The following is a 22272-nucleotide window of genomic DNA, read 5'->3' as shown; positions in this document are numbered from 1 at the left end:
CAAAGAAACTTTATGAGTATCTCACTTCTTAATGTCATAAGTCATTCTGACTCAAGATCATAACATCTCTCTCATGTATTAGCTTACAAAATTCTGGTTTTTGCTTTAAGAGGTTTAATTAAAGCAAGATAAAACTACCTAATAAGGTTCACTTGCTGAGTTACTGTAGAAATGCCTAATGTATTACCAGAAGGTAACTTAATGTCTCCAATAAATGCCAAGCTGTCCAAACCACACTGACTGACAACTTAATTAGGTATAAATGTCATGATTATTCCTCATCTCTTGCATTTTTTAGGAAGAAAACATTCACACGGTGAAGGGAATCAGAATCTATTTTTATATCCCTAGAGTTATAAACATTTGTATCAAAATATTTACAATTATAGTATATGAAATATCAATCTATTGAAGAAGAAGCCAAATACAGTACTAGAACAACCCACCAAAGTAATGCAAATTACATGAGACGTAAATGTCACAGAAATAAAGTAAAAGACAAGGCAATACATGGTTCACTCCAGTCATAGTTCGACTTTCCAACCTAATGCAAGTATCCCTTTTGGGTATATCTGATATGTAAGTGTGTTTCTGCACATAAGACAGCCTTCTATAATCTTGTGATGATTAAGTCACAATTAAAAAGGTCATCGTCCCGCAGTTTTGGCTTGCCGTCTCTCTACCCCCAGCCACGATAATCTGGTGGCCTGACCTCAATACTCCCTTAACCAGAATGAACACAGAGAAATATACTTAGTCATGGTCCTTTTACATAAATACCACTAGTCATGGCATAACAACTCCCCAAAGAGGAAAATCATGTGAGAAACGGGATAAGGAGAGAGCTGGGAGAAGGAAAGTAGGCAAGATGTCTCAGATTCTCCCTGGGCTAGATCTTCTCAGGCAATAGAGGAAACGTCTTCCTATAACAACCCCTTTAGACAGAATCTGAGATGGCTTGAAACAGCTCCTCCAGGCCAGAGCAATGCCTGCTTAACCAGGAATAACATACTGCAACTAAGTCCTATATAGAAATGCTCCTATGGCAACAGACAGCCAGTTACTATCTGATTGGGTACCACAAGAGTTTTTGCTTTTTTTTTTTTTCTTAAAGAAATTATCTGCCCATCACCTATATTTTTAATTATCTCATGGGAATTTTCTAACTCTCCTGGGAATGCAGGCCCTGTGTTCTTACCACGACCGAAATCTAGTATGCTTAATACTTCACAATTATATAGCACCTTTAACCCAAGGATCTATTTGGTTTTGGTTCGTGTGTGTTTTACTAAGCTTCCAGAACGGCCCTGCATCACCTGTGAAGTGGGATAGGCAGGGCCTCTGAAAGGTGACTACTCCAGGCAGAGTCAAAGCGAGAGTCACCGCTGAGCCTAGGAGTCCTGATCCCCAATGTGTATAATTAGACAAAACATCCTCAAAAGTTATCATTGAGAGGGAGGGTAATAAATCGTGTCACAGGGAACCGTGTCCATCTCTCTCCCATCATGTACTTAAAAGAAATACTGACTGTATGGACAGGGGGTCCTAAAAACATAACCCTACTGTTGCAGTGTCACAAAACTGCCCCTTGGTCCCATAACTTGCGTGGTACTTTCACCACTGAATTGGTCACTAGTGGCTTTACAGAATCACCAGAAGAGCTGCTTTGGCTTTAAGCAAGAGGCCTAGCAAAGTCCATAGCGAGAGGTCTCCATGAGGGACAGCCACGTGAGGTCTTGTCTGAGTTCTGACCATCCCCCAGGCCTTCCACTGTGAAAAGTTCTCTTTCTTGGTTTAAGCAATCCACCAATTTGGCCTTAGGACTGTATCTCTTTCTCCCATTTTTGTCACAAATACCACTGAGTTCCACAGAGTTAAATATCTGTTCTAAAGAGGGATAATGGCTCACTGGCCATAACCCTCCTGTGGGTCCTTCAGACTGGAATGTGATGTTTTGGTTTGGGTCAGAAAGGCGGAATGGCTTCCAGGCTTAGCATATTCAACCCCAGAACAAGATCTGCTCTTGCTGGAACTTGTACCGCTATTTTAACTTGATGCAATAGGTCTGAGGACCGCAGTGCGAGACCCAGAATTCAGCCTCAGGAGTGGAGCCAGTGGTGTGGCAGCTGATGGGGCCCCAGTGTGTGTAACTGAGGACAGTTGGAGGCCAAGTGTGGTGGCTGGAGAGAGGCTCTCCTGGGGCCCGCATCAAGGGAGCAGCAGAGTACTAGCCAATTACTTTCTCCTAAGGGCAGGGGCTCCACCATAGAGAACCTCCTCAGGAATGGTTTGGGTTTCAGCCTCTCCCACCCTTACTTCCCCTCCCCGCCCCCCGCCCCTGTCTTGGTTTTTCCTGCATGGCATCTTCCACTTCCCTCCCAGATTCAACGGCTTCCTTCTCCCCACCCCCACCCCCCCGGATCCCCATGAATTTGTTCAGCCTTATTTCTTTCTCAGGACCAGATAGAGAATGCCAATGATGAAGCTAAAGCAGAAGCAGATCCAGGTCAGGATGAAGGAATAGCCATGGTGACTCTTCATGTAGAGGTTTCCGTAACCACTGGCATAATGATGAGTATAGATGGACACCCCGACCATAATGCACAGCCCTGCAAGGGGGGAAAAAAAAGTTTAGGTTTGTTTGTTTGTTTGTTTACATTAAAACAAAGAAAAAAGATTGTATAATTTTTTTTAATTTTTTTTTTAACGTTTATTTATTTTTGAGACAGAGACAGAGCATGAACGGGGGAGGGTCAGAGAGAGGGAGACACAGAATCTGAAACAGGCTCCAGGCTCTGAGCTGTTAGCACAGAGCCCGACGCGGGGCTCGAACTCACGGACCGTGAGATCATGACCTGAGCCGAAGTCGGCCGCTTAACCGACTGAGCCACCCAGGCACCCCGATTGTATAATTTTTAAAAGATCCTATTTCCCTCATCGGGAGGATAAAATCTGGCCACTTAGCCCCAAAGTGTTGCTCTTATGATTTGCCCTGGACCAACCTCGATGGTTGTGTTGGTAAACTAGAGGTGTTTGGGCTCTCATATCTCTACTGCTCTGAGAAGCTAAAAGTGTGAAGCAAAACACAGAACTTCATGTCCGCCACTCAGTTTTCCCTTCTGGACCCCCCGCGTATGTAGGCAGGCTGCCCAGGATACAAAAGAACACAGCCTCTCACCAAATTCTGTGTGTTTGGGAAGAAGGACGAAGAATACGAACAGCACTAAGGCCATGCATTGAGGCAGTGGCTTCGGCTCTCTAAGGACCGCCAGCTTCCTGCCCTCAAGTGTCCAGTGTACAAGGACTAGCGACAGGGCAGCCCCAGGAGCGCAAGGTTTAAACAATGAAGCAACTGACAGCACTCATTCCAAGCAGCGATCAGGGGTTCTCAAAAAGAGAACAAACAACCGGGGGACAAAGCTGTCCAAAGTGACTTCACTGAGCCATGTGCTTGTCTGTCCGAGTTGCCGGGAGCACCCTCGGTAAGACCCGCATAAAAGCTTTTCCTGCACGAATGGGAGCCCACCACTGCGATACTCACAGCACACCAGCATAGTGGCCCCCGAGAGGAAGAAGCGGTTTCCCTTCTCCATGGTGAAGAGCTGGAACACGAAGACCACGAGAGAGATGACGGAGAAGATGATGGAGAGGATCATGAAAGCCTGCACGGCCTTGAGGGCATCTGTGGACACAGGAGGAGGAGAACAAGGGTATTAGACTAACTCGTCCCGGATGGACTGGACTTTTCTCTGATCACGCCAACCCTCAGGACCAAGCACAGCCCTTGAATACATACCTTCATTGGCATATGACAGGGCTCCATCACAGTTGCCACCCGTACAGTTTTTCCAAAGACCTACCGATGTTTTTGTATCATCTGAAACCACCCAGACCTGAAACCAAAAGGAAACAAACGGTGGTTGAAAAACTCACCCTCTGCTTTAAAAGAAAAAGGAATAACAAATCAGGTTTGCGCCGGGATCGAATCTTAAGCAATACACAGGACTGAGCCACAAATACGGCTCAGCACCCCCATCCCTTGGTGGAAGTGAGATGTGACTCAAACCGAAGTCACAAAGGTCCCAAGAGGAAAGATGGAAGAGTGTGTGGCTAAAGACAAATCACACAGCTTCTCTGGGGCCGCGTGTCAAGAAGCCACTTTCATCTAAACAGAAGAATGTCGAGGCCCCTAAAAGTAGAAGAGTGACCAAAACGTATTCCCCAAGGCTCACTGTGGTGCCAGTGTCCCTTCCCACCTGGACCAAGAAAAACCATTCTTCTTCTGAAAAACAAGCGTCCACTTGTCCACACACAGCACCTGTTAGAATGAGCATTGATGGAAGGACACGTCCAAGAACGTATGATCACCTGCTCTTGATTCAAGAAACAGCTAGGTGCCAAGCCCTGTATTAGGAGCTGATAATTCAGACATTCAGCACTCTTGGCCTCCACTTCTGCGGTTTGAAGTCGTTCATTGGGCTTGTTATTCTGAGAGACTTAGGGGCTGGTGTATAGAATGGCCAACCTACAGTCTGGAGAAGGCCTCATGGGCGGCGATTCTGTCTTATCAGAGTTGTACTTAAATTGGCCCTGCTTATGATCACACCCCCCCAATGTTAGCAAACTCTTCTATCTGAACTTTAAAGCCCATTTGTTCTTTATTTTTGTTTTTTTAAATTTTTTTTGACGTTTATTTATTTTTGAGACACAGAGAGATAGAGCATGAACGGGGGGGGGGGGGGGGCAGAGAGAGAGGGAGACACAGAATCGGAAACAGGCTCCAGGCTCTGAGCCATCAGCCCAGAGCCTGACGCGGGGCTCGAACTCACAGACTGCGAGATCGTGACCTGAGCTGAAGTCGGACGCTCAACCGACTGAGCCACCCAGGCGCCCCAAAGCCCATTTGTTCTTTAACTGTAACATGGACTTAGATTCTGGAACCACCGTTGGCCCATCTAGTGATGGGTGGCCTTGATTTTTGTGTGCGAGGAGCTGTCTTGTCTCTTTCTGAGAAAAGCGCAACAAAAGCAAATGTGATGCTATCGACTACCACTAGAGGTCAGAGTAGCCCAAGCTTCGGAGAGAAAAGGCTCCTGCTACCTCCATATTTTTATGTTGTTTTGTTTAAGTGAGTTAATTCCGTGGAGCCAGGTTAATCACGCAAAATGCCACTTTCAAGTGCTACTCTCAGCTCAGAATTTGAATGTGTCAGTCTGGCAACCACAGCTTCTCATCCTCTCTCTCCCATCTACCCTTCTAATCAAGGTTCCCAGAAGGAAGAGAAGTTCTGCTCCTGCTGCATACATGGCTGTCCTCATTCCACCCTGAACAAAGGTTCTCCCTCAAGGAGGCAGGCACCTCGGCTGGCTAGCGCTCCTGCCTGGAATGCGTCCCTACTCCTTCCTGGATTCATCGCCTGCCAAGAGACCCCGCCCATCTGCCCATCCTCCAAGCTCCACCTCCGGAGAAGATTCTGCTAGAGACTGAAGAAGCCTCATTGTCTTCTCCAGCCCCTAGACACCTAGAGCCCTGGCTGTTGACACTGGCTTTTATCCCCCCGCTGTTTAATCGTTGGAAGTGCGCGCGTGTGTTTATTGTTTTCCACAACTAAACTGTATATTCACAAGGGGCAGGGGCTGTGGCTCAAACTTCTTTTGTAGCGCTTTATATAAATATCCAAATAACTTCTGGGTGAATGAATGGAAAAAAGAACGTTACTCACATTGGCAATGGTGGAGACAAACAACATGATGACAGTGGCGATGTGGACCACAAAGATACCAGCTAGTAATACCAGCATCTTGGCTTCTTGATGCTTCAAGAGCGAAGAGAATTCTGAAAAGACAGAAGGTAAAGGAGGGAAAAAAGGTTACTGTCAGTTTCAGGAAGATGATTCAGCTTTCCCACATGCGTGGACTATCTGCTAAAGTCAGGAGGAGCTGCAATAAAAACCATCACAATTTCATTATAAATTCCTAGAAACATCTTATTCACCTACTTTCCTAAGCGCCTATTCGTCTGCTTACATACACCTCAATATAAACATAATTCCGCTTCTCAAGGATTTATATACTCCTCTCTCTAATACAGCCTGTTTCAAAAAAGAAAAGCCCACATTTTATCACCGTTGGTGTTTTATCTCGTTTGTGCTGTAAGCACCAAAAAGTAAAACTTGGATTTTTAAAAGGCCTTTTCACAGTTGTAACTTCCAGGTCTCTGCGCAACGATGTCATATAAATTTCCATTTTCCACTGAGGAAGGGTCCGTGCCTCTATCAAACTGCTCACCCAGTGATATTGATAGAAGTGGATTCCTTCTACAGAACAGCAGCTATTACTATGCCCAGAGACTGAATAGGCCACTAATTTGATCCCGGGTGAGCTATAAAATGTGAGAGCCGCAACTTCTGTTATTATAATGTTGTTTGGTATTCAATAATTATAACAACCTAATTACAGTTTAATGGTCTGATCACCTACTGATTGAACATTTCAGATTTGTGTTACTGCACCTGAGCCTTTGGGCTGTGTGTGGCTCATGGTAGGGACTCTGCTATTTGTCTAGGGCACAGTGCTGTATTTCTGTTGATGCACGATGTCGATTCTGGGGCTTTAGAAGCATGCAGCCTGAAACACCACTAAAGGTGCCATCTATTTGTGCGTGGCATTTACACAAAGTCCAATCCTTCAGGACCCAATGGAGAAGACAGGCAAATGCATAACTCACGTGCTAGGAGGACTGGGAAGTAATACGCATTAAGAATGGGTATGGATAACAAAAGCGTTCAGCCATTATCTCCGCAGAGGAGAAAAAGGGAGCCCACTGATCATAAAGAAAATACGCAGGATGCACATGGGAGTGGCTATTCTGATTTATGTCAGCTGCGGAGGGAGTGCTTTATCATGCCCACAAGAGTTACGATGCAGTATAGGCTCAAGGGACTTCAAAAGGAAAGGGCTGGAGGTTATTCACAGCAGAGTGGATATGTGGATGTCCCCACCTAGGAGGAGATGGCTGTGCACATCCTGCAATTGTCCTGCTTCTCTCTCTCACTCCACCTAATTTAATTGAAGCTTTGAGCGTGCTTGAGCCACTTTCCTGCTGTCCCAGGTATTTCGTGGCCAGCACTGATGCTATCGTCCCAACACTTCAGGTGCCTTTTATCTCCTCTCACTTTCCTCATCAGTACTCAAAGTCTAGAATGTTCTAAAACAAGCAAACAAACAAACAAAACCCCACAAAGTCTAGAATGTTCTAATGTAACTGATGGGAGACTTGCTCTTTACAGGCCAGGAATGAGAGGCAGACGCTGGCTTCCCCTCCGTGCATCCCAACTGTCTCCAGCAACCCCTGCCTTCCTTCCCAATCCCAACACTTCCCTTCAACCCAGACTACTTTGTAGGAATGTGTCCAATTTCACTGTGAATGACAAAAATTATGAAGTTTTTCTTGCCGCTTCAGGGGAGAGCTTGGAGCTTTCATGCCTGCTATTAATAATCTTCCTACACATTCAAATTTATTTTTGCTTTTCGCAGGTTCGTGCATACCTCCGCAATTTTCTGCTTGACTTTAATGCACAGTGAAAAGAGGTTTCCGAATTAAACAGGTGGAATTAGAATCATATAAGATCACTTGACCTTTCAGTCTCAGTCTCCTCTTATAGAAAGTGGGGGCTGCAATGTTAATTATACAGGGAGACAGGAGGGTTAAACTGGGTCATGAAAGTAAAACTAGCCCAGTGCCTGCCACATGGCAGGTGCTAATAGGGCGGCTTTGGTTGTGGCTATTAGTATCCCTATTATTATTCTATGAAACTGAGAGTGGCTGTTGCCAATATAACCAGTCAGTCACTAGGCTGCCCTATGAGAAGCACAAGTAGTAGGATATCTGCTATGTACATCACAAGGCAGTGTGTACAGATCATTTTGGGCTCTTAGAAATTGTCATTATGCCTAATACCTGCCCTGTGAGTGGGGAGACCACTAAGAACACACCCTCAGGAATCAGAAGGAGAAAGCTCACTCGTCTCAGCCCTCTCTGGACCATCCTCCTGACACCCCCAAAGTTCACACCATCCCTGGATCCTGATCGTGACCTTCATGGGGAAAGGAAATGGCTGACTTCAGGGGATTACAAATTATTACATAACGAGTCATATGTTTAATCCTCCTTGGGCTCTATAAATGCTTTTTTTATTCCTTTGGCTTCTAATTGACAAACACCCTCCTCCTAAAAGTGGGAAAAGATTGAGGGGCCAAGAACAGAATACAGTACACCAAATGAGGCTTCTTAAACGAGGTGGAGGAAACATCGCGAGTTCCCTGCCTTGCATGCTGTTGGGAATTCAGTAGAAATTTCTACCCCCTTGGGTTGCTATGTAACCCTCCGAAGTAAGTCTGATTCCTTTCATCCCTGCTCAGCTTACATTCTCCATTTTGATGACTTGAACATTATTGCATTCCATACACCTTCCTCCTACTGCACATCCACCTCAGCCCACCCAACTTACCCCTCAGCCTCTTGATCTCTCTCCTGATCTGGAGGGTAATGGCCTTATGAAGGAGAGGTCCTATAGTGCCCTGTTGTGTAGTATTCACTTTCCCCAGGGCCTGGTACCTTCCCTTGTGTTTTGTGTGTGCTCTGCTGTTTTTTCCTGGCTGCTTTAACCTTCAGGCCAGTCACCTGCAGATGCTCTCTTTGCCTGCTGCAAGCATTGTTTGCTCCCTGGACTGAACGTGGTGTGATTTAACTAGGTGTGCTCTGGTCTGCTTGTGAAATGAGACCTGTAGCCACTGCCACCAGAACCAAGGCTGGATCTCACTCCTGATCTAAGCCAAAGCCCCACCTGATCATTATTTCCCTGCCTGTGCAAGCCGGAGGGGTGGGTGGGGGAATCAAGCAAAGAAGTGACTCTCTTTCATCTTAGATTCCTGTGATCGTGCCACATCTATCCGCTGAGGAAAGGAGCAAAACGTCTTGAATTAGCAAGAGTGCTTAGTGTATAGAACACATAATTTCCTCTGCTTTTGGATGCTGTATCCAACCAGAAGTAAGGGGTATTTAGCTGGAGATAGCACATAATACATATAACTTCTCCATCTTTTCACTGCCCCCAATTCGTCAGGTTTTATCAGTGTCATCCATTGTCAGCTTAGGAGGGCTTCCATTGTTTTCAGTGGCCCTCTGTAACACATTTGGAAACAGAATAAACTATCTTCTTAAATTTCTCATCTGGATTGTTCCTAGTAACCCAGTCCCTATACTAGAGTATCCCCAGCAGAGAAACCCTCACCCAGAGGTGAGGTGGCAGAGGAAATCTTGATATGTTCATAGACAACCATTCTACCTAGTGGGTGAATGTCTGGAGATCTAATAGCAGAGCAGAATGGGAATAAATAACAGAAGTTCTCATGCTCTTAAACCTTCCGCCCACCCTCTACCAACAGTGCAGCTTGCAAGGAGACTCATTCCCTACCCTGGTATGTATCTCACTTCATACAAAAGCACTGAAAAGAAACCATGTCTGAATATTCATATCATTGGAAGTATTGACTGTTACAACTTTTTTCCTTGGCAGTTGGTTTCACTAAAACAATAATTGGCTTCTGCCTCAGACCTCTCTAAAATGCTTTGGATGGCACTCTCCAGTGGAAAGCACACTCTTAGTCACAGCTGGGCAGCTCAAACCAGGAAGTACAAAATAACAGCATTGCAATTCTAAATAACTAGGTGCAATGCCTAACCTTCCGAGCATTTGGTGCATTGGGCAGTCCTAAAGTTTGTCAGTTGGTTGTTGGGGACTCCCATAACATTATTTATGGTACTTAAACCTAAGCCAACAGAGCTAGTGCACACACTGTGTTCTTAAAGGCTAGGACATCCACTGACTGTTCTATGTGAGTTGCAAGGAACATATTTCTCCACCCATCATTGTAAGCAAAGTAGGATTTCTTGAGACAGGGGTGCTCAGGGATATGATTGGGCTGAGCAGGAAACTGAGAAAAGCATGGGAGGCATGAATTGTGACTCGAGAGAGAAGTTGAGTATTAAAAGAAAAGGAAGTTTGAGACTTAGAGCCACACAGCAGCTCTCTCTCCTTTTCTCCCAAACACACAGACCAGCCAGTTCCCTTTCCACCACCGCCATCTTTTATTCCTGACCATGCTTCCCCTTTTCTTCTCAAATTGCCCAGCCCACTTAGGAGCGGCAGTCTTTTTATGCTCCTAGTCCCAATGCAAATCTCACAACACTCACCATTCTAGGTTTGCATTAAGTTCTCTGCTAAAAGAAAATTATCACAGTTAGTGGAAATGACCTTGAGAATTACAAATTCTATAAGATAATTGGAGCTCTAAATGACTACCTAAGGTGGGGTGGGGGGAGGGGGGATAACTGTCCTCTCCAGGTTGTCTCCATCCACTTAAATCTTTATTGGTTTCTTGCCTTCCTTTTATGCCCTCCAACTCCCCAAAAATATGAAAGAATCAAAGGAACATAGCTATTGAGACTGCTTTGCCTTAATTTTTAGGATGCTCTGACCACAAGAAACAAATGAGGCTCCTATGGGCACCTTTCCTTTTCTGATGGGTACGTAATACTGCAGAGACTTTGAGAATAATTGACTTCTAAAGATACAGAAGAGAAGTTTAGATGTTGGTAATTTGGCTCTATGGTTGTTAAGCTAGGGTCAGATAAGTTCTTCCCACCACAGAGTATGTGTATTTATTGAACTGCCACCACCAGAGTCTGGGGGATGCAGTTCTTTAAGGGTGGTGGTCTAAGTCACAGTAACTGGGAGCCACACAATAGAATAGGACAATGAAAAACCCACTCTTCCAGCAAAGGAAGTGGTGGAAATCCTGGGCTTCAATCACTGAAGAACTAGCCAGAGCCTGGGGGGTACAACATAATCAGAAACGGGGGTGGAGGGTGGGGAGGTCAGAGGCTATGTGAGCAGAGAGGGAGTCGCACAGAGGTCAAATGTCCCCGATTCATTTGAGAATGAGTGAGATTCTCCCGGACAAAGACACAGGGAGGCATCCTTTACCAGATGGTGCAAGAGAGCTTTCTGAGAACATGTGAATCAGCTGCCTAGCTCGAAGACAGCTTGGTCATTTTCCTGACAGCCTTGTATAACCCAAGCTTCTCTGGGGAGAAGGGAGAAATCATGGCCAGCTGCCAAATTCCCCATCTCTCCTTCCTTTCATCCCAATTTTATAGCTCAAAAAACCATAGTCAGGTCATGGGTTCTTCCTCCATTATTTATCCCTCATCCACCCCTTACTTTCTGTTCGCCTTGTCCTTGCCCAGTTCAGATCCTAACCTGGACCACGGCATCAGCCTCTCCGGTGGTCCTCCTTCTGAGCTCTTCCTTCTCTGCTGTACCCTCTATGCCACTTCGTTATCTGACCTTGTCACTCCTCTGCTCAAAATCCTCCAAGCACCTCACCACCCCCTCCACCAACCACTGGAAAAGAGACTCCAAATGCCTTACTCCGGCCCTGGGAATCCTGAGGATTTGATTGCCAAAGAAAGAGCCCTGCTTTCAAGTGTGCTTCCTCCAGGAACTACCTATCAAAATTTTTTCAAAGAAGCTCAAATCCTGCCTTCTCTAAGAAGCCTTCCCAGATACATAAGTCAGAAGTAGTCATTTTCCCCCACTGTGTAATAACCTTACATAGCTCTTTATTAAAACCACTAGGGGCAATCTGCCTGGTAACAAAATTACTTATGACAATGTTTGGCTCTCTCACCCCTAAGATTCTAAGTTTCCGAAAGGAGAGTCTTGTCTATGACAGGTACCAAGTAAACTTCCATTCAGTGAGCAAATAAATGCTGTTAGGAAGGCTATATATATATATATATATATATATATATATATATACATATACATATATATATATATTACATACACAAACTTTAGTCTTTTACAATTTTTAGAAATCATTTGTACATGATTATAACTATGAATTGAGCATATTATTATATGCAAGCTCCGTGTTATATATTCCTATGTAAATACTTATGTAAACATACGAATATTTTCCTGAGTAATTTTGACATTTGAACATACAAGGGTATATATGTGTTTGTTGCCTTTTATTTAAGAGGATATAAGTGAATGCAAAGAAAATATCTTAAATTTCTAACCACTAATTTGTCCACAGATTCACCTTTTCTATCTCTTTAAGTTATAGAATCTCTAGACTGAGAAGGGGGCCTTAAAATTTCTCCCTAATATATGAACCTCAGCTACAAATCCATACCATGGAACTATCTAAGTCGTGCTTAAACTCCTCCAGTCACAGGGAGCTCACTACTTGCCAAGACCCTCCCATTAGAAACGTCCTTCTGACAATGCATCAGAATCTGCTCTGGGCAACTCCTACCCCTCATCTTAGTTCTGCCCTTAATCTAAAGCTGCCTCTTCAGGGGCGTCTGGGTGGCTTAGTTGGTTAAGCATCCGATTTTGGCTCAGGTCATGATCTCACGGTTTGTGAGTTCGAACCCCGTGTCAGCACAGAGCCTGGAACCTGCTTCAGATTCTATGTCTCCCTCTCTCTCTGCTGCCACCCTGCCCTCTCTTTCTCTCTCTTAAAAATAAATAAACACTAAGAAAAAAATTTTTAACAAAATAAAAAATAAAGCTGCCTCCAGGCATTCTCTAGAATGGTCACCTTTGAAGCAGCACTTTCATGCTATCAGAGAAGTAACCAAAGGACATCACCGTAGATCCCTAAATCTCAATCATGTCATAATACAGTCTTGATTTTATTCGACTTTAGACACGACTCTGTCTTCTCATTGGATCATGTTTTCCTGATTGTGAAATCTCCGTGCCTTTCTGGGTGACTGTAAACTTTGAAGAAAGCTTTCTCACACCATCTGACCAAAGACATGGTACTTCCTGCGAGGCACGAGAAAAGATGAAAGATGAAGCTGCCCCTGATCACATGATTTCCCTGAGTCAGCCTCTATCTCTGCGCCACCTCCCTTAGCGTGACACCCAACGGTGGCTGTTTGCTGCTCCTCCGTAAGGACACTGTGTAGAGTGGCAACACCAAGCCTTTCTATCCTCCTCAAGATCATTCTGCTTTGGTTGGTTTGTTTTTGATGTGTTTGTGTCCCATCGAGGATCATTTGGGTTGGCAAAGTGGATGTCCATTTAACACAAAAGCAGAAAAGGAAACACTCTCTTTTGGGAGCAGTCGGAGAGGATGTGTCCGGAGGAGGAAAAGGCTGGGATTAAAAGCAGGTTGAGTGGATGAGACCTTAGATGAGCTTTTCTGGCCATTGTTATTGTTGTTTTATGTCAAGCGTACTTTCCATTCTAAATATTGTTTTTACGTAGGGGTGGGAGAGGGCGGTGTTAATTTCTCCGTGGGAAACATGTGGAGAGAAAGGATCCCAAAGGGCCATTTCCTCCTGCCTCTGGATGTCTGATGTTCGGTGTGGAAGGAAAGAATTTCAGGTTGTATCTCACTATAGCTACATCATCACGGGGCCTGATGTTTTTACATGCAGAGCAGCTTATGACCAGGAGAAACATCAGGAATCAAGCTGCAAAACTACATGCTCTAGGGGAAACAACTATTTTTTCATGGTCCTGGAGGAAAGGGGGGGTCCATCTCCCAAACGTGGTCTATCGATAATAAATGGGGGGTATTAGAGAAAGAGTAGTGTTTTAACTGACCTTGGTATAAACTAGCACAAACTCTTGCATAGTTAGGGATGAAGAACCAGGGGTGGGGGTGGGGGAACAAGCATGATATTGAAAAAAAAAAAGGAAGGAGAAAAGAAGAAAGAAAGAAAGAAGAAAGGAAGAAAGAAGGAAAGAAGGAAGAAAGTGAAAAAGAAAGAGAAAGAAAGAAACAAAGAAACAAAGAAACAAAGAGAAAGAAAGAAAGAAAAAGGAAGGAAGAAAGAAGGAAAGAAGGAAGAAAGGGAAAAAGAAAGAAAGAAAGAAAGAAAGAAAGAAAGAAGAAAAAGAAAGAAAGAAAGAAAGCAAGAAAGAAAGAAAGAAAGAAGAAAACGAAAGAAAGAAGAAAAGAAGGAAGAGAAAGAAAGAAAGAAAGAAAGAAAGAAAGAAAGAAAGAAAGAAAAAGAAAGAAAAAGAAAAGGGAAGGAAGGAAGAAAGAAGGAAAGAAGGAAGAAAGGGAAAAAGAAAGAGAAAGAAAGAAAGAAAGAAAGAAAGAAAGAAAGAAAGAAAGAAAGAAAAAGGAAGGAAGGAAGAAGGAAGAAAGGGAGAAAGAAAGAAAGAAAAAGTAAGGAAGGAAGGAAGGAAGGAAGAAGGAAAGAAGGAAGAAAGGGAAAAAGAAAGAAAGAAAGAAGGAAGAAAAAGAAAGAAAAAAAAGGAAGAAAAAGAAAGAAGAAGAAAAGGGAAGGAAGGAAGGAAGGAAGGAAAGAAGGAAGGAAGGAAGGAAGGAAGGAAGGGAAAAGGCAAGCACCTATTAGAAAACCAAAATCTCCAACAAATTCTGCCTCTAACTTCTGACTTTGGGAAAATCACATCACCTCTCTGGTTGGTGCCTCCTACAGAGAAAGAGTATGCGGTGATGAAGAACATGGGCTCCAGGTTCAAATCCTGACTCCCTCACTTCTGTTTTTAACTTCAGTGTTGTGGAGGTATAATTAACATGAAATTGTAAGACATGTAAAGTATACGTTGCGGTGATTTGTTGACTGCAGCACTTCTTAACCGTGATCTGTAGACCTCAGAGGGCTAGCGTGAGGATTGAGGGGCTCGTGCCTGACAGAGCAAAGGCTAGATGGTTGTTGGGGATTCTTTTTGTTCCTTTACGTGAGATGAGAGGCTCAGGCTGGCCAAATGGACTTTCAACTTCTCTGGCAGAATCCAAGGGCTGACGACTATGCTAAAAACAAACAAGTAGCCTGAATCTTGCTTTTGCAGATGCTCCCAAGGAGAATAGCCTCTCTCTCTCTCTCTCTCTCATTTCCTCTTGTCCTCCTTTGTGTCCAAGCAGGGGGTGGATCTGGCAACATCTGCAAAGGCTCAGGCCAGACCTGGGCTGTGATGCGGGGACCAGCCCACGCCCCCAGACCGCAGCTGGCCAGGCCGCTGGGGCGACGGCCCCCAGGGTGAGGACAGAAGCTGCGGTTGTCTTCTGCTTCTGACAAAAGAGGAGTGTCCCGGCCACCAGAATGTCTTTGAGGGAGAGGTTGCCAAGACAATAACTAGGGTCTGGGAAGAAAATCAAGGTGTGGCCCAGCCCAGGGGCACTTGGGCGGGTCGACAGTAGGTGGCGGCAACATGCTTCAACCAGCAAAGCGGCCTGGAGAGCCCGCAGGGCCGGGAGGGAGGCCGCCAGAGGCAAGTGTGCTGGGGCGGGGTGGGGGGGGGGGGTGGGGGGGGGGGCACAGGCCTCCTTACTCTTTGTGAGAGCGCTTGTTTAGAGGTGTAGAGGTTCTTCAGTCCAGTCCCTGAACCAAGGAGAAAATGCACCTTCCCCGGAGCTGAACCAGAACGGGGAACTGAAACCCACCGTTTCGCACCCTCCAGGCTGGGCCTCCTCCATTCCCGCATGATCTCCTCTCTCCCGTATTTGTCTCAGGGTTCGGCAGACATTCTAGACCTCTTACCATAGCTACCCTTCACTCTGTTCCTTCCCCCACCTCCTGGTTCATCAGAGGGTCAGCAGTGCCCCCTCAAAACAGTGCCGGGGGCAGCTGCTTCTTCCTGTCATGTTGCTAAGGAGGCCCACAGCAGAGCCACCAAAAGTCCCAGACCAGATCCCCACACTGCAAGCCCTAAGACACGCTTCCAACGTTCCATCCTGGCCCCCACCCACAGCACAAGTGTCCCTTCTCCACCAAAGCCACCTCGGGCAAAGGGAAGCCGGGACGCAGCACCCGCCAGCCTAACTCACCGTTCCAGGATACCAAACCTCTCTCCAGTTCCCCATCTCCAGCACCCCCGCCCCCAAGGAGGGGCCTTTGATTATTTGAGAGAAGTCAAAGTATCAAGGACTTCATTTTGCTCTTAGCTCTGATCGGAGCCTTCTGAAAAGAGGAAAAACATCAAGGGAGATCACTGCCCTGTTGGCATAAATTTTCAGTGGAAATTCAAATGACACCAAGGATGTATTGACCAACATTTGCAGCTTGGGCAACAGAGGTTCTTCACAGGGGACAAAGAACAAAATATTTGACCCTGAGGAATGTTCAGAAACATTGAAGGGGGGGGGGGTGTTCCCCAGACAAGAAGGGAAGGAAACAGGGTGGGATCCTCCCTGTACTTCTCTCTGTCTTTCTCTTTCCGCGGCGCTCTTTCGACCTCTTCTAGAACTGTCTTCTAGACACTTCTTCTTCTCCCTCAACACACAAGCCTAAGGAAACACCTGCCTTTGCACCCGCTCCCTCTTCCTCCTCTACGACAGTTCTATTCAACTATTTGAATTTGAAGATTCTAAGATTCGTCCACACCTTTACCGCCACACCCTCACGCTGCAGGGTCCCCCTCCCAGACAAGAGGGTGGAGCTCCTTTCCCAGGACCAGCTCAGTTTCTTCCTAAACCTGGTTTGGTTACTGGTGAATCCTTTTTTGTTGTCAGTGTCTTAACAGGCTTCTATGGCCTGCCTCTTCTCATCTGAGCTGGTGCCCTTTGTGGGTAATCAGTCAAACCTCTTCCTTTTCTTCCAAGAGCTGGGTGAATCATTGCTATCTGATGACAAGGCGAAAGGAATCTCAGAGCAGATGAGCCCAGGAGGCTGCCTGGACCCTCAACCTTGTGTAAAATGCCCTGCGATGCAACACGATGCCTCAGTTAACTTTTCTCCCAACTTTTATGGATTGAACTATCAGCATGAGCCAAGGGATCCCTCAAAACGGGACGATAAGACCTTAGAACAATAAAATTTCAGAGCCACAGGGAGGCCGTGGAGACCATCAAGCTCTGTTCCCTCCACGAAGAAGACAAGTGACTTGCCCATGGTCACAGGACAGAGTGGGGACCAGACCACAACCCTCCCTCCCCTATTCAGCCATGTTGCATCTGCCCCGAGATTCTTACCATCACTTTCAACCTATGCCCATGTTCTCAATTTTAACTACCCCATTTGAGGGAAGAATTCGGGAAACAGACTCAGGAAATACGAAAGCTGCCGCATCCACATCAAGTCAGTGGCACCAAGAGCGGAGGAGTCCATTTTAGTTCCTGGGAAATGCCCATTTCCAGAACAGGGGAGAAAATGCTGACCCAAATATTTCTTCAAAGGAAGAGAGAGAAACAGAGATCGCCACAAGGGTTTGTACAAAAGTACAGTGTCAGTGGATCTCTCAGTTAAATTGCAAGAAATTATTTCAGGGCACCAGGGATTGAAGTATCACAAAAAGTGGTCTCAAGACATATGTGTTTGGGGGTGGGGTATTGTGAATTCAAGCAATCAAGGCTCCCTTGATTACTGAACAGAAATCCGGGATCATCTAAGCAGAACTGGGAAGAGTCTTGGAAAAGAGAATGTCACGGTCAGAAACTTTCAGATCTACCCTAGCTAAAGGTTATGAGCTCTTCTCCAGGACTGACATCCATTGTGCTGGCCAAGCAATTAGTCTGGGGTTATAATGGATTGGCAGCGTGTTCCTGGAGCTATCATGACAGGTGGTAACAATGTAAAGGTGTGAGCTACGTGAACTATAAACCAAGTTACGGGATAACCCCGGCAAGGCCAAGTTCGAAGCCTGTGCCTCTGGTATTAGATTGACTGATTTAACCATCACCTCCATAAGTAGCGACTGGGTGTGTCCCCTCTGGGTCTGTACGTCCGAGAGTCCCAAATGTCTCTGAGCTTTTGTGTTCGGCAGCCTTGGATATACTCGTGGTAAGTGAAAGAAGAAACCATATTCATGTGTTTAGAAAATGAAATCCCTCAGAATCAAATCCTGTGGGTATGGCTGACGACGTACATAGTTGTAAAGTTTTAAAAATGCTTCCTGCTCTCTCGGAGTCTTAGGTAATAATGATAATACCAATTCGTCAAGTTTTATCCATTGAACATTAATTAAGGGTTAAGCGTTTAGAGAATAAGAGTAGAGCGACAACAAAAATGGAAGAGATATTTTCTGCATGCCCAGGAACAGAACTAGGAGCACAGTATAGAAGTTATAGAGAAGCCAATTGTGCTGAATTTAAGAAATTCTAATAATTAGAGTTGTCTGGCAAAGTGGGCGGGTGGTAGTGGGGGAGCACGGAGACTCTCACTCGGAGGTAGTGAGCACCCCTATTCTGGAAATTTTAAGGAAATGTAAAGTGGCCATCTGTCCAAGGTGGTGTAAAAATAGGATTTCTGCATATGGTGGAGAATGAATGAATTGATCCTCAGACTGAGAATCTCCCTCAAACTGAGAATTTGATGAACAAAATTAAAGACAAAGTGTAACTAAATTTGCGTGTGCCCTTTTCTATGGCCATTTGTCAGATGTACTTCCTATCGGGCTCTGAGGAGTCTACAGGAAAACATTTTGCTTCATCTATAAGCCTTCTAGGTCGCTGACTGCTGTCTCTCCATTGATCCCTGTGCATCTGGCATGAACCAACCCCCCACTGCACCCTCCACACCAAGCCAAGAGGGTCTGCACCCCAGGGTGGTCTTTATGGAGCCCACTCGCAAGGCCCCCTGGAGTCTGGATGGCCCCTGGGAACTGGATAGGCCTAAGCTGGTCTCAGAGGGAAGCAGGAAGAGTTGAGAAAGTCACAGTAAGTTTTTCTAGTGGCCAGTAGAAGGGATGCCTTTCCTTTCCTCAGAGATGTGCCCTGTAGTCCTGGGAAGTAGCCAGCATCTGTTCTGGGATGTGATCTGCTCTGGGTTGGCCCTTGATGGCCTTGTGCCAACTCTCAGGACAGTTTAGTGCCCTCAAACAATGTAAAATCTGGGGGGTCCTCTGACCAGGATGCCAGACCGGATGTCCTGCAGCCCTCCAGACAGCACTCCACCCCCGCCCCATTCTTCAGAGTCTGTGGTGGAATTCAATCCGACTCTGAGGGTGGGAGGCTGCAGGGGGAAAAAATAACCCTCACATTTCAGTATTTTCAAAGACTTAGAGCTGAAATCCAGAAACACTCCTGCAGCTAGGGAGCTCCCTCACTACTTAGAGGCAGTGGGAAAGGCAAGAATTAGAACAGCATTTCAACAATTGCCCTAAAACTCCAGGAAATAACATACAGCGTATTTTCTCACTGCTAGAACTACAGTGTAATGTGAAATGCACACACACAAAAAATGCAATTCGTGATGGTCGACACTCCCAGATTTGTCAGTATTTTCTATGTGCTGACTGGATAAATATTGCTTATAGCTTTAAGTTGCACAGAACTACAAGAAGATTCATGCTGGATTCATAGAATACCATTACTATCAACTTAATAATGGCTTCCTTGAATCCACATCCATGTAATCTGGAAATAATAAACATTTGAAGCAAATGTGGGAGTTCCCTGCAGCTTGAAAAGTTTCCCTTGCACTTAGTTAATCATCCCCTCGAGGGCAGTTTTACGAGGCGCCTTGTCTGTACAATGTACACAGGCTGATTGCATTGAAATGGTCTCTTCCAACGAATTGCATTTCTAAAGGAAAAGCCTAATTTCATCTGACAAGCTGAATCCTGTCATTTTCCTCATCTTGTTTATGTGGAGGAAAAATAAAACCAGTATCTATGTTGAAATGGGCCACACCTAGGCCAAAATGCTAACTTAAAAATAAAACAAATCAGGGGCGCCTGGGTGGGCTCAGTCAGTTAAGCGTCTGACTTTGGCTCAGGTCATGATCTCACGGTTCGTGGGTTCGAGCCCTGCATTGGTCTCTGTGCTGACAGCTCAGAGCCTGGAGCCTGCTTCAGGTTCTGTGTCTCCCTCTCTCTGCCCCTCCGCCCCCCCTCAAAAATAAATAAACATTAAAAAAAAAAAAGCAAATAGAAATCACCCTTCTTCCTTTCTCCAGACTCTCTTTACCATTAATACTAGTGTTTGCGTTTGCACAACCACATTCTGGAAGAGCGAGAAGATAAAATGTTCCAAAACAATCACTGCCTTCCATGCCGAAAACTTCCACATTCAGCTAAAAAAAAAAAAAAATTCTTTTCTTATTTCTGATAATAATGATTATTTCTCTCCACTCAGAACTAAAGTTCAGCTGTTTCTGGGGTGGAAGCACAAAGCCATTCACCATTTTTCTACACCAGATGAAGTTCCCCTGCCCCACCCTCTCCTGCAAACCCAGTTTCCCTCCCGCCTCTCCCCATCCTCTACATCTGGCCAGGAGACATGGAGCTCTGGAATCCACATCAGGCTGATTCCACCAAATGCCAACTCTCCCGCATTTTCTCTGACACACCAGTTGATTCCCAACCCGCCCACTCCCCCCCCCCCCCATCTCTCTGTTTTCTTGAAACAAACCAACCCCCTCCTCCCATCCTGTGGGGAGAAAAAACACATTCAAACAGAAGTGAATGAACAAGCTAAAAGAGCAGGAGCAAATGCAACAACTAAAATAAACAGAAAAGCACGTATCTACCTATCATCCAAAAGAGACCAGCAAACAACCAAGAGAAACAACCCAAATCCTGAAGCAATTGAATCCAAACGGACAAACTGGAAAGCATCTGGCAAGCCGGTGCGCCCTTTCAAAGGCATGTAGTGTTTCCCCATGAAGAATGCCCTATCCTGGCGTGTTCCAAAATCCCTGCTCCCTCCACATTTCAGAGCAAGGACCCAGTTACTGCAAAACATAATCACAGCCCAGTCCCCCGGACTTACCCCTCACCCTCCACCCCGGGTCCCCCAAGCTCCCAGTCAAAAGGCATTTTTCTGAACCTTATGGAAAAAGTTGTCTCAGTATCCACTTTCAGCCAGATGTTTCAAAGAGTTCAATTCAGAGACTCATAGACAAATAGCTACAGGGAAAAAGAAAACGCGGAGCTTAGGTGACGAGGTCAGAAGAAGGAGAGCAGAGAAGGAAAGAAAGTTTGCCAAGCTTCCCCGCAGCGCTGGAAGCTGTCCTACCTGAGGGTCCTAAGCGACGGAGGTGCCCTGAGGAGCTGGTGGCTGCCTGGTCCGCTCTTCTGAAGGTATGTGACCACAGTGTGGGGAGGGACCTGCCTCCCGAGGTTATAAGTTTCCAGGGCTAGTGTGCTGGGGTGTGTGATGGGCGGTTTCTTTTCACTGCGTTTTAAAGGAGTTTCTATGAATCAGTCTGCCTTTAAAAAAAAAAAAAAAAAAAGATTTGTTGGTAAGCTACGCCCTGCTAGGTTGGCAGTTGGTCAAGAGAGGCTGGGAGTGAGCCATCAATTCAAAGAAGCCTGTTTAGGCTCCCTCTGACTCACACACACACACAGACCACAGTGGAAAAAGGAGTGACATTGCTTCAAATGAGTACTAGGAGTCACACAAATAGATCTATTTACCGAAGCCCGTTCCTCCTCACCAAAAAGGAGACACGGTTACCATGGGCATAGGCAAACACAACTTATCTGTCCAAATGTACATCTGGGGAGGAGGGGGTGGGGGAACAGGACAGAGCCCTGCCCGTTGAAATCCTCGCTAATCATCAAAGGAGATTCCCATTCCTCCTCCCCTGCCTCATGCATCCGGGTTGCCAGCCATCAGAAATGATCAGATTCAGTTCCTACTTGCTTCCCTGCCTGACTTAGGTGCACCGTCCTAGGGACAGCTGTCCTGGGAACCAGAACAGGACACAACGCGAGCCCTCGTAATGCCTCTGAATGATGGAGCGCTGCTTCAACAGCAGACTGGTCTCTAATTACGCTGTGTGAATGAATGCCCATGTGGACTCTTCACATTCAGGAGCAAGTCCTCTAGTTAAGATCTTTGCTCTCTGATCTCCATGTAATAATCATCTGGACCTTGCTCCGCAGTTGAGCTTCGCAGGGAGGGGCCCTGGAAGTCACTTGGTCCTATAGCCAAGGCATTCCACTGGAGAGGAGAACTCAGATGCCAGAGTGCAAGCCCAGCTCTCCACTTACTGGCTGTGCGGCTGTGGATAAATCGGCCTCCCCAGGCCTGTTTCCTTGTGCATCAGATGGGGGCAGAAGGTACCCATTTCACAGAGCTGCAGTGAGAAATAACACGGAGAGAGCTTATGATAATGCTCGGCACCTAGTTGAGCACTCAGTAAATGTTAACTATGGTTATTGGACTGAAGGAGAAACTCAGGCCCAGAGAGGTGATGTGACATATCCAAGGAGCCACCATAAATTATTAGCTGCAGCTTGGATCCAAGTCTGCCACATCCAGGCAACTC

The 22272-nt window shown here is 45.8% G+C and overlaps 1 protein-coding gene across 1 annotated transcript; it reads right to left on the bottom strand.

Moving 5' to 3' along the window:
- Positions 1–317: 317 nt before the first annotated feature.
- EMP1 (epithelial membrane protein 1) lies at positions 318–21184 on the bottom strand. The gene is made up of 5 exons (XM_027035606.2): positions 21015–21184; positions 5723–5835; positions 3797–3893; positions 3542–3682; positions 318–2609 (listed from the first exon to the last, which is right to left on the bottom strand). The coding sequence occupies exons 2-5, from the start codon at positions 5798–5800 to the stop codon at positions 2443–2445; spliced, it is 483 nt and encodes a 160-aa protein (XP_026891407.1). The 5' UTR covers positions 5801–5835; positions 21015–21184; the 3' UTR covers positions 318–2442.
- Positions 21185–22272: the final 1088 nt, after the last annotated feature.

Source organism: Acinonyx jubatus, chromosome B4 (genome assembly GCF_027475565.1).
Source record: "Acinonyx jubatus isolate Ajub_Pintada_27869175 chromosome B4, VMU_Ajub_asm_v1.0, whole genome shotgun sequence".
In the NCBI taxonomy this organism is placed as follows: Eukaryota; Metazoa; Chordata; class Mammalia; order Carnivora; family Felidae; genus Acinonyx; species Acinonyx jubatus.
The sequence above is the reverse complement of the archived record's forward strand: the minus strand, read 5'-3'. Positions and strand labels throughout refer to the sequence as shown.

Excerpts from the sequence above, each read along its gene's own strand:
- EMP1 (XM_027035606.2), bottom strand. The coding sequence starts at position 5,800 with ATGCTGGTATTACTAGCTGGTATCTTTGTGGTCCACATCGCCACTGTC. Across the intron at positions 3,894-5,722 it reads TTGTCTCCACCATTGCCAAT|GTCTGGGTGGTTTCAGATGA; the intron begins GTGAGTAACGTT and ends TTTTGGTTTCAG. Across the intron at positions 2,610-3,541 it reads GGCCACTATGCTGGTGTGCT|GGCTGTGCATTATGGTCGGG; the intron begins GTGAGTATCGCA and ends CCCCCCTTGCAG.